General features: G+C 37.1%; 1 protein-coding gene across 1 annotated transcript in view; it reads right to left on the bottom strand.

The window, feature by feature from the left end:
• Nucleotides 1-11,935, bottom strand: part of MYBPC3 (myosin binding protein C3) — a 56,997-nt gene extending 45,062 nt beyond the window's left edge. The window contains exons 1-4 of the mRNA XM_035550183.2: nt 11,848-11,935; nt 3,078-3,344; nt 478-573; nt 130-216 (exon numbers count right to left, since the gene is read on the bottom strand). Coding sequence (XP_035406076.1) covers nt 130-216; nt 478-573; nt 3,078-3,344; nt 11,848-11,872 — 475 coding nt within the window. The 5' untranslated portion in view covers nt 11,873-11,935. The remainder of the gene's footprint in view (nt 1-129; nt 217-477; nt 574-3,077; nt 3,345-11,847) is intronic.
• Between the last annotated feature and the right edge of the window lie 664 nt (nt 11,936-12,599).

Consider the following 12,599-nt stretch of genomic DNA (forward strand, 5'->3'; position numbering starts at 1 on the left):
TAAAATAAGATTATGAGTAGTGTTTAATATATCTGTTAGATGACCGCTGTCCTCCTGTATGTGGAGAGCTAAGCAGTCAGGCAGCAGGTGCAGTCTACAGACACCACTTGACTCAGATTTTGTACCCACCAACAGTAACTTCTCCATCCTGAGGTCGTGTCACAAAGAGCCCAATAGGGTCCACAGGCTCTTCTGGTTGAGTCCCAGCAGATGGAACTGAATCAAACACAAGAACTTCTAGTTAGGACTTTCTGCATCAGCTTCTCTTACAGCCTATGTAGTAAATTTGTTAAGTCATTTCAAAATATCACAGTATGTTTCTGCTGTCTCTGAGATTATTCTTTATTCTCTGTCATTTATCACCATCAGTCACCTTTCAGCTACTGTTTCTACCTTGTTTACTGTAAAGGTTCACTGTTCCAGTTTTCCCCTTCTGTTAATGTATCAGACTTAATAAGAGCAGTAGTTCTTTATTACCTTCTGTGTTTTGGCTGCTTTCTACTGGCGGAGCAGGCAGCTCTGAGGCAGCTGGGGCAGGAGCAGCTTCTGCAGGAGTGACCGTCTCACTCTTTTCTGGAAATGAATGTTAACCAAGATTAGAGAAAGCTGAGTTTCTACTTTCTGAAGAAATTTTGCAAAGGAACAGTCTTTGATATATTTAGGAAATGCAAAACAAAACAAAAAAAAACAACTGTGATTTTCTAGAACTTAGAAGATGTGCTGTAAGGAGAAGGGGCCTACTGGCTGCTGAATGAGACGGCTCTCTTCTGGGCTAGGAAGGAGCTGATGCCTGAAATTTCAAATTCTATGTTTTTGATGTGTAAAATCTTGTCAGCTGATGATAGCACTGTTGTTAGCTGTTAACCTCAGTTAGAGAAAAAAGTAGGAAAAGTAGTGAAAATGATGCAGTTATGATTTTTTAAAACAATTTGCTTTTTCATGAGATTTTGTTTAACTCTGTGGTTGGAATGTAATGTTCTAAACACTGCAGCTGTGTGTGGTTTGGGAGAAATGCTAGACATTACTAGCAATCAGTATGGAGAAAGTATTTTCAAAATCTCACTATCATTTGCTCCCCTGGCTCATGGAAGTTTATGCCCTCTCAGTTAAACTGTGGCCTCACAGACAAATTCAGACAAATTCATTTGGCACAATAGAGAAGATAGAAATGTATAAAAAGGGAGTAGGAGTGAGCAACTGAACCAGAAGGAGGGAGGTAAAATTTCTTGAAGCAGATCAGCTGCTGACATTTTATTTTTTTTCCCTTAGGTAGCAGAGACACTTCCAAAGGGCCTTGCCTACTTCACAATCAAGTCCCATGTGCTGTTTCCCAGCTATTGCTGCGTCTTTTGCACCAGAGATTTCTGGACATGTTGTGCCATGAGGTGAGTAATTTGTGTGGCTCCTCTGTAACAAAGGGAAGTGGCTGTGTCTGGGTAGGCAAGGAGACAGTTTCTATTGTTTTGATAATAAAAAGCTGAAAAGATTATTGTTTGTGATAATAATAATAATGGGTAATCCAGTTATACTTTAACAGTCTAATCTTTGTAAGATCTGAAAAACAAGACAGTAGCCGTGAACATACGATCATGAATCAACCCCACTCTCAGAAAATTTATGCCTTTTACCCTAAAATGTATTTATGTCTTAAGAGAAAACAGTACGATTTTAACTTTTATTGTTAGAAAGTATCCCATTGGATCTAGTCCAAATAAATTTCAACTCAAATTTTACTGGAAGGAACCAAGAGTTATCCTAACTGTGGAGCTACTGTGGATGCTCCCATAACTTAGATGCATAGCTGTTTAGAAAAGGCTTATTTTGAGGCATCAGTATAAAATGTATACAGGAAAATTGTCTAGCATCCTGATATCCCCATCAACAATGTGTGTTTGTCAGAGGCAGATAGCTTTTAGTCCACAATTATGTTTCCAGATTTAGTAACTCAGCTGTTTGTAGGCTGTCTACATGTAACAGGTTCTACCTGAAACTAACCTTAAAGGCAAGGAAGATAGAACTAGTATAATATGTACCTTTTTACTTTGTGGATGAGAAAGCCAGCAAGAACATACTGTTACATGCTCTGACAGCTATTAAATTTTCCTAAACCATATTAGGATTACCCCTTCCTCATAATCTGTCATGCACTGTCACTTCATCTGGAACAGAATGTCTTGTCTCCTGTTAAATATTCAGGAGTATCTTTCAGCTAACCAGAATATCTCATTAACATCATGGTACATTATGGCTAGAACAAACAGTAATAGCAAAGGAAAGGAGGTGATATAAACAGTGTTAGTTAAAGGCTTTTTACCAAAATAAAAAGGGAAAATATTGAATATTAAGATACAAAAAGTGCTGAATGGGGACCAAAACTTTTGGAGGAAAAAAAAAGGGATCAGGAAGGTCAAAATGTTTTTTCCAAGAAAGCCTGGGGAAGGTGTCTCCATTTCCCATCTAGCTGTTGCTTTAATGCAAACACAGATAGTAATGATAGATGATACACAAATAATATAAAGGTTACTCTTTGTATTCACGTTCTTCAAGAAATATGAGCTTTTGTTAGCAGGTGATTTTGAGACATTTTGTAGGAACATAAGAACTCCTAAAAAACATAACAGCATAACTTGGAAATTTTTGTCAATTGTTACAGTTTTGTATTTAAATAGAAACTTTTTTTTTTTTTTTACATACCAGGCCTAAGATGCAAGGTTAGTTCAGGTTAGACTAGCTTTGCTTTCCTTTCCTTTTAAACTTCACTAATAGTTATAGAGTAAAGCTTGACCGTGAATTCTAAAGAAGTACGTTGAGATTTCCTCTGTGTTCTCCACTGTGTGGACTTCTGTTGCCTGGAAATGGGGGTCTTACCCACAGGAAATGTGTTCCTCAGGTTAATATTAAAGAGTATCTTTTATAAACCTTACTGCAGTTTCAAATCATATGGCAAAACAGATATATTGCCAGTAAAGAAATTTTACAATTTTAAATTAGGCTAATTTCCATGGGCCTCATTCATGACTTTTGAACATGTGATTGGTAATACTGTTGAAATTAGAATTGTTTAGGAAGCACTGTACCTGGTTCTTTGACCTTGAGTTCAAATTTGACCTTGGAACTTCCAGCTATTACAGCATATGTCACATCATCTTCTTTTACTACATTATTGATTGTCAGCGAATGCTTGTTTCCTTCTGCCTTGATGACATATTTCTCACTTTCAGTAATTTCTGTGCCAGCTCGCTGCCACTTCACCTTGATGCCGGCTTTTTCTGTCTCTGCTTCAAACACAGCTGTACTTCCGGCTGTCACCTCTGTTGTCTTCGGCTTCTTGGTAAATGCAGAAACTAAAAAAAGAGAGAGGACTCACTAAAATCTGTTTTGCAGTTGTGGGATATCTGGTATAGTCAGCTGTTGTGGCTGCAACAGCTGTCTCCTTTCTCTCCCATCTGCCCATGCAAGATATAAATTACACTTTCCACAGAGAAGTTGTGGAATTGTCTTTGTATTTACCAAGTTCTGTTTCTGACTGAGATGTCGTGTCTTCTCCATATTGTCATGAGATAAAATGTAAGGGATAGCAAACTTGTCTCACTGTCCGTCTTCCTCTTCCTTTCTCCTGTACTGAGCTCCGATTTTTCATGAGTGAGTGTTTTGATCTATGACAAGTTGATATGATATATATTCTCACATATAAAGCTTTCTGTGTTAATTTGCCATGCAGTTTTCTTTAGAAATAGGAATACCTTCTTAATTCTATCCTAACAGTTGCTTAATGCTGGTGTTAAAAAGGAGCAGGATCTGTTCCTCCAACAAAACTACAGTTACTGCAGCAACCTGTGTCCTAATATACCACAATAAATTAATGGTTCATCTTCAGTCCTTCTGTTTTGACCAATCAAGGCTATAGTGGAAAGGGATGCGTGTTCCTAGGATGGCTTTTGTAATTGTATCCCAGCTAAAATATTATCAAGTGTTGTTTGCATTCAAATCATTATTCTGAACATACCAAATTTAGTATTAAAAATTAAAGTGCTTACCTACGACAGCTAGTTTTCTAATGAATTACAAGATGGATCAAAATATTTTCTCTATATGTTAAGGAGCACTTATGATCCTAATGATGAGAAATAATTAAATTCTCAATATATGGGATGAACAAGCATAAACCAAATGACCTGTTTTGGCTCATGTGTGATCAAAGTAGCACAACAGATGTGAATTTGGAAAGCAAGCCATGTATTGTGCTTTCAGCCCATGGGTATCTTAATCTTTCTCAAGATTAGATTTTAATGAAACTGCTTGCTTTACCATTTCCTTTGCTCTGAATTAATTATTTTTATCTTTTAACCTTATTTTGAAACAAGTTTTTCATGTTCGTGTTTTGGTCTTAATTAAGGTCTTGTTACCTTTCTGCTAACTGCCCTGAGCCATGTTCGTGTATAAAAATACCAGTAATTTACATTCTGATTCATACATTAAATGTTTTTTGTGTGTCATTGTCATCTTTTTATTGACTTGCCCTTTCATAACCATACTTTTATATAATACTAGTAATTCTGTCACATTTGATTACATCAGTCACCTCTGCTGCAAAGTATCCCTGGCTTTTCTACTTGGACAACAACAGCAACTTTCCTAAACACCAGAACAATGGTTATAATTAGCATAAGCTTTTGTCCCTTCTTTATAAAAATGAAGGGAACGTGGTATGGAAGGAAATATTCTAAAAGAAATAGCTCATACTCATGTTCAAACAGGTGCGTTAGCTAGTATAAATGCTATAGTACTAATAATGCCATCTGCACTAAATCTCCATTCCTGTATCATTTGCTCAGGCTGCATAACTTAATCAACCACAGTGGAGTTACACCTGCAAAGATTTTGTCTGATGGCCTTTGGACTGTAGTCATGAAACAGGACTCTCTTCTTGCATTGTTTTGCAAAGCATCAAATTCAATTTGCTCAAGCATCAAATAAAGTGACTTACAAATAATACTATAATTTAGGATGTATTGCATTTTGCCTCTCTTTTTTATATAGATTCCTAAAATATGTTTTTCTTTTTTTTTTTTTTCCTCACACTTTATAATTTGGTGAGAAAACAAATTTGTTTTGCACTAAGTTTAAGGTAGCCTTCAGTGAGCTCCTTTTGTCTTCTTCTACGTGTATATGAAATTTCCTGACACTGGAATGTGCCTGGATGTTTTTATGTGATTTTTTTTTTCTAACCTTAGGGCTGTAAGTGATATAATTGTTCTTACACAGAATATGGTATTTTATAGAATATAATGCTCTGTACTTTAGTGTAGTAGTCAAATGCTTGTTACCAGCTGCACATCTTTTGGCACAGTATTGCACTTCAGTATGTAACACAGCAGGGTATCTTTGATGCAGTGTATCATTGTGTCTAGTTGCATGAGAGTTACTATAGACAGCAACTTTAATGTAAAGAATTCAAAAGATAATTAGAGTTGGCCAGACTACCACAGAGTGTGGGGCCAGGTCACTTCTTGAAATACCTACCAGCTGGCTCCTCTCCCTGTGACTGTAGAGATGTGGTGGAAAGTGAGCATGCTTTTTCTCTGAGTACTATCATCATCACTCTTCTATTTAAGCACAAAAGAGTCTATAAATACATTAAGTACTTAACAGTAATGTCACCTGCAAAGGTTCCATCCTCTGAATGTCAGCGTTTCAAGATGTGTATTTAGAAATAACTTTGTGATCTGCTGCACATCCTGTAAAGTGGTAAGGTTTCTTACATTTACTTTAGATGACTCAACAGAAACAGATTGTTGGACAGAACTACATTCACAGTGAGAAATCTCCACCACCACATCATATTTCTGACTTGTGGAAAATCTAAATACATATGTAGAAGTTTACAAGTAAGTCTCCCTGTCTTTTCTCTTTTCCTCTCTCCCTTTCCTGCCAAAAGATTCATTTATTTCAATTTCTGCTTAAAATGTTTGTGAATATTTCCATTAAAACATGTAATTGGAACAGGCCAAAATTTCCGTGAGAATAAAGACCTGCAAGAACCATTCCTGAGAACCCACTTTTTCACAGGCAAGGAGATTCTGAGAGTCATTTTCTTGCACCAGAGTTTCAGAGTCAGTGGATGACAATGTTCAAAGTGGTGTCTCTTTGTATATCGGTTTATATTCCCTTTTATCTTCCACTGTTAATATTTGCATGCAAAGGAAAAGTGGGGATGAACAGCTGGAGGTTTTGTAAGAAATTACTTTGTTGCAGAAGAGTGATTGCTGAACAAGCATTTGATGAGAATCCTGTCATTTTCCCTTGCGGGGGAAAAGTGGACAGCATAACAGAAGAAAGAGAAGTGAGAGATCAGCTGTTCCCAGTCTCCTCTCCTTCATTGTGGCTCCTACTTTAGGTAACAAATGTATCCGAGTTCACCAGATTTATTTTTTTCATATAGTCATACCAATCTAATCCAACTATTTCCTCAACAGGAATGTCCCAAACTATCACCATTCAAAACTTATTGTCAGTTGTGAGAGCCTCGATTTTTCCTGCTTTTGTCAGAAACGCATTCCCCACTTAGAGATCTCTCTCACTTCAACATTTGATTTGGCTTCTACCCAGCTATGTCCCTCTGAGTTTCATGTATCCATCCTTTGCTCAAAACACTCTTTGACACTACCATCACCATCAGGCTGTGGAAAACCCAGCAACTGTGACACTTCTCATGTGATGTTGTGGAATGGCTACCCCTCTTGTGCCTGTCAGGCCCTGACAGATCTCAGGCACTATCACATGTTTATCCAGATTCCAGACAAATGTGAGCTGAGGAGCCATTGGGCTGGAGCACCTGATGATGAACTGCCTCCCATTTTTTTAACTCTCTGCTTGCCATTAAAGTCTAACCCACCCAGCAAAAAGGGAGAGAGAGCAGTCAGTAATGCTAACAATGTGTACAATTCGGGGGAAAGGGAAGAGGCACATATGTATGAATTGTCAGTGCTGGTGATGACAGGAAGTGTTGTTGAAGGGAAGCTGAATGATAAGTGTGCTGTGCGTGTTTGTTGGGGGAAAGGAGCTGCAATTGCTTTGGCGAGTTAACATGGGGTGAGACGAGGGATGCGGAGCTAATGAAAGGAAATGAGTCTAGAGCCACTTTATCCTAACCAATTTTTCAGCACCCACTCCTCATATCCCAGACTTTCCTACCAATTCCAGCACCCATAAGAACCTCACATAACTTCTGAGTAATGTAAAAGAGCAAATTTCTACCTGTGACAAAATGGGAAGCAGGCTCCATGTGGTCTGAAGTAGTCTTGCAGAAAGCTTTCTGTGCCTAATTTTGTCCCTACTTGAACTTGCATGTGACAGCAATCCTCTAAGAGTCTTGTAACAACTGAAGATGGGTCTGGAAACATCAGCTATACAGTTGTATATGTTACATGACTTACAACTTCATTAATTAGTAATAAAATGCTGTCTCTTTTTGGAGCTCCACAATCAGATTGCATTTTGATAATAATTTATTAATAAGTCTTTCAATCAGCAGGTTGAAGAAATACAAAATATATATGCTTTTGGCCAAATTAAACTAAATTATATCATTTAAGTTCCAAAACCAACTACCTTTGCTTTTCTCCTAAGTAAAATCATGAAATTAGTATTTTGCTTTCCTACAGCTGCCATTTGTTAAATCTTCATCCTAGCGCCTTCATGCTTTCTCCCTTTCTTTCTGACCTACTTTGAATTAATCTTCTAATGCTTACATCAACCTAGTTTACTATTCTGCTACAAAGCTTTTTCATATTCTCCTATGCAAAAAACAACAAAATGGCTAAGCTCCTACCCAGGTCGCTACCTATTGGACTAACCACTGTTTTCTTTGCTCTCTTGTCGAGTTGTCTGTCCATTTACTGGACTTTCATTTTGTAACTCTTTAGAGCCAGGGACTATTTTTCTGTTTCTTTGTACAGCATTTAATAGCTAATAAATAGCAACTAAGTACTGTTGTATCTCAAATAAGAATAAAAGCTAGTGTTAAATGCTAGAGGAGAAATGCTTATTTGGTGATTGCCAGAAAAAATGAAGATATGTATTATAATAATGTTTAATTAACTGGAATCATTTCACTTCCTAGCCACATCCTGTAAGTGATTTGGCTTGTTAAGAGTCACAAGCATTAGATGGAAAAGTTCCCCTAAAATCGCTGAATTCAAAGTATGTGTGAAGTACCTGAAATCAAAGAGGTGTTGATTCCACAATAGTGGTTTTAAATAGATAGAGTGATAGAGGAGAGCCATCCTGTTGTGGTTTTTGTTTCTAAATTTCATCTCGCTTTTCAGAGCGGTGGCTCTGACTTTAGCTCTTCATCACTCATTATTTGTGGTAAGTCCGTGCAGGAGAGAGAGATAAGCACTTAAGGAGAATTTGTGTTAGAATAAGCATTTCAAATATTATTTCTACCTTTCTGAAATAAAAACCATAAAAGGTATAAGTGTTTTAGGAGAATCTAATCAATCTAGTTGAACGCACAGGCTACAAGCTCCAGCAGAAACTTGTGATGAGTATAACTAGAAAAAATAGTCAGCAGTTTTCTCCCATAGAGCCGAGTTAGCTTACTTCACATTCTGTATTGAAATATGTACGTGGCCACCATACTGAATTAAAATTTTAAAAAGTAGTGTTAGCCTTTGTAGTTCCTTAATTTGTTAAGGCTTCATGTTGAAAATTTGTCTTTGCTTTAGTACTTATACTTGGCATTAAGTTCTCCTCTTCTACCATTTGCTCTTCCAATGAGTTAAAAGCCAAACTGTGGATAAACAGACTTCAGTAATGGAGCTTGTAAATTCCTTGGTGAGGAACTATATAAAGATTCTGTGCATTCCTCATTCAGGACCTAAGTGGCTTCTTGCAATTACAAGCTTAATCATTCCTTGATCCAAAAGCTGTTGAGCTACTCAATCTTATCATTCCTTGCCTACTTCAGCAGCTGAGATTGTAAATTCCTGTAACATGAGCAACAGGCGAGGAATAGTTTCACTAACCAGTCACCTCTCTCTCTATGCACCCATCATACTTGCTGTAAAATGGGGATGGTAATATTCAGCTTACTTTGAACCTTCAATTACCAAAAAAAAAAAAAAAAGGAAAAGAAAAAAAGAAAAAGAAAAAGGAAAATATATCTATAAAAATTGTTATCATCGATTTTTGTACTCCTGTAGTGCACAAAAGTTCATTATAATGGACCATTTTAACACTGAGCAGTACTTTACTGTGCTAGGTGTTTACAAACATAAAACGAGGAGCTTATATTCCAGCTAAAATTCTAGAGGCTATCCTTCATTATGCAATATTGCTTATTATAATGGAATGCCAAAAATTTCTCTGTACTTATAGCCAGATTATTTATAAACCCTTGATAAAAATTCCTAATCTGAACTGCAAAATCCAGACTCCTCAATATATAAAATACATGAATAAAAATTTACTGATTTTCAGAGAAGGTGAGTAATGCCAGACTTCTCTTTTTCCAAATTTAGGAATGCATACATTTCCCATTAAGTCCCATTTATCTACTAAATTTGGTGTTAAAAGGTCAGCTGTTTCCTTTTAATGTCACAAAATAATGTTAAGGAAATGGTTGGGGTTTTTTTTAACCTTCTTGAGTTTTCACAACAACAACAACAAAAGAAGATTAAAACTTTTTAAAAAGCCAGCCTTTGAGCAGAGGTCAACTGTGAAATGTAGAAGACACAAAGGAAAGAATATAATACTTCTGTTATGGAAGTCTGCAAAAAATAATGTTTTTCAATGTTTGATAGTTTGCTCTAAAAATGAATTGCTGCAGGTCTTCTAAATGCTGTTGGTCTTCAGGAATGTATCAACTTTCCGGAAAGCCATGCCAGTTCTTTTGGTGTTGTGTAAAGAAATGGGACGGAGACTCATCCTGAAGGGTTTCAGCTGGACAATTTAAAGTAAAAGAATGACTGTTGGGAAGTCTATTTCACTGTTTTAGTTTATTTAATTATTTATACATGTTGAAAGGTTTGTTACAACAGCAGAATATCTCTGATCATTCTCTGGCATGAAGCGTTTTCCCTTACCTGTACACCAGGTGCCCTAATTTCAGTAATAAAAGCTGAAGATCTCTCAGTGTTCTTCAGTATTCTAACTATATGGTATGTGAAAGGCAGAAATCATGACTTGTCCAGGTATGAACTATAAGGTGCTTATTCAGCCCTCCTGAGATTATGCTGAATATTATCCTGTCGTGAAGTGACTTGAATTGTATAAACAACATGAAATAGAAAACCAGAGGGATTAATGTCTCTTGGGAGAAAGAGAAGATCCCTCCCAAGTTATGGGGCATGGGACTGGTTCTGTCTCAGTTAGAGTGGGTAATAAGAGCTTTTCCTCCCCCTGCTGTGATAATCAGTGTTTGGGCTGGTTTGTTCATAAGGATTGCGTAAGACTAGTGTTGTTAGACACCTGTTAGATTTCTTTCCTCTGGAGAAATAAACTGGAACAGAATTTATCTTCACCATTAGCTAGCAAAGCTGGACGTCTTCACAGTCAGAGAAGAAGTTGCCTCCCATCCCCAGAGGTTGAAAATGTTAATTTAAAGGCTGTTAAACCATAACAAATCAAGTCACAATGCCTAGGAGATCACACCGTCAAATTTTCCCTACTCTGTCATATTTATTTTTACTAGCATTGCCAATCACAAGCATTAGACATTTCAATGAATCTCAAAAATCAAGTGACTTTAAAAATAGAATATGATTATGAACATCTTTTTTGGTGATTGCTGAACCTTTACAACTTACATTTTCAAGGTTTTCTCTACAATTACAAGGTCTGGTTTATATTTATTTTTATATAAGATTCTACTTCCATCAGATTTCAGAAATTGCAGCTTGAAGAACATCAAGTGATAAAATTGAGGTATTGGTGACACCCCTGTCATTTCAGAGTTATTGTATAAAGAAGGTTCTTGAAGCTAATCATGCTTAAGCGCTTTGCAGTTCTTAATGGGAGATACAGGTTGGATTTGTTTTCTGTCTCTTGCAGTGTCTGATTCCAAATACTTTGGCCAAAATGAAAGTTCTTCTTAACAGCTGTAGGCTCTTTTGTAGTGTTGAGCACAGCAGATTTTCCCATTGACCAGCCTAACCAGCAACTGATGCCTGTTTAAAGTACAAAGGCCTACTTTAATAAGTATCAGCAGTTATTATTGACTAACTCTGCGAACTGCATGTTATTATAAGATCTTCTGGCTCAACAGGAGAGGATGGAGGAGGGTGATTGAAAGGAAATATGCATATATTCTTTATAGTACAGTGTCTCCTTTTTTTCCTAGAGCTCTACTGTCACTGGATGGAAGAACTAGAAAGAGTAAGCTCTGAGCCAGGTGCCATTTGCTTTCATTTTCACAGAGATTTCACTACCAACAAATAACATCAAAGTTTGCCACTTACACTTCCTGAAAAGCATCAGGATCAAAAACCAACCAAACAAAAAAACCCACCACCAAAACAACTTGGGAGACTTTTATACTGCCCAACTGCCCCAGAGAGAGATTACAAGCTTTTTTTTCACAGCCCTAAAGGTGACTGTGAGAAGAAATTAGATAAGAAAGGAATCTAAGAATTAAACCTCTATTCTCTCCTCATCCAAAGTCTTGAGATAATCCTGTCACTGTTTTCTCTGCAAGATCACATTTATAACTTTATAAAATATCATCTCTTTTTCCTCTCTATTTTTTTCCCTGAGGCATCTATTTTTTTTCTGGCATATGAAAGCTACTTCCATTTTTCTCTGTCAAGCCATTCTCAGCCTTTGTTTGGCAGTTATGATCCTTACCTGTTTTCTTTACAGCCTCTGGCATCTTCACTTTGTTTCTGATGAAACTCCCAGCTGTATCTAGGAAGCAGGGTCTGAGCTAAACAGGAATGAGTCTGCAGGGCTTTTGAGACCCCCTAAAGAAACACTTGGTGGAAGCCCCCATCCTGCTCCTCCCCCTTGAGCCCCCTCTGTTGTCAACTACGGCACCTTATCAACAGCAGGACACACTTGACAGGCTACATCAGCCAGGATAAATATAGCCAAGTTCCAGCAGCCAGAGAGCTCAAACCATCCAATACTGGCTACTGCTGAGCTGTTGGTGCAAACCGGAGCACAACTGGATGTTGCACATGCGTACAGTACATTTTCCAGGCTCACATATGTATTGTATTAAGAATTCCTACACTGCCGTGCTTATAGCACATTCTGTAAACTGGATCTCTGTTCTGAATAAACAAGATATTACATATCTTGTATGTTTGTTCTGTACTTACTACAAGTATGTATCTGCTTGCATTCTTGCTACTTTGCTATTGTTATAATCACCTCAGAAACAAACAGACCCTCACAGAGCTTTTTTTTTTTCAGTTTTCTCCTCTACTGAAGACTGTGTTTGTAGAACTAAATGCAAAACTTCTTGAAATAACTTTCTTTTTCAGACACTTACACTTTACTGACCTTTGCAGTCACAACTATAAAGCGTGACACTACTTAAATAGTTTCAGTCCTGCCTCCCTATCCACCCACTTGATCTGCAGCATACATTACTT

The sequence above is a fragment of the Cygnus atratus genome, chromosome 5, assembly GCF_013377495.2.
Source record: "Cygnus atratus isolate AKBS03 ecotype Queensland, Australia chromosome 5, CAtr_DNAZoo_HiC_assembly, whole genome shotgun sequence".
NCBI classification, from domain to species: Eukaryota; Metazoa; Chordata; class Aves; order Anseriformes; family Anatidae; genus Cygnus; species Cygnus atratus.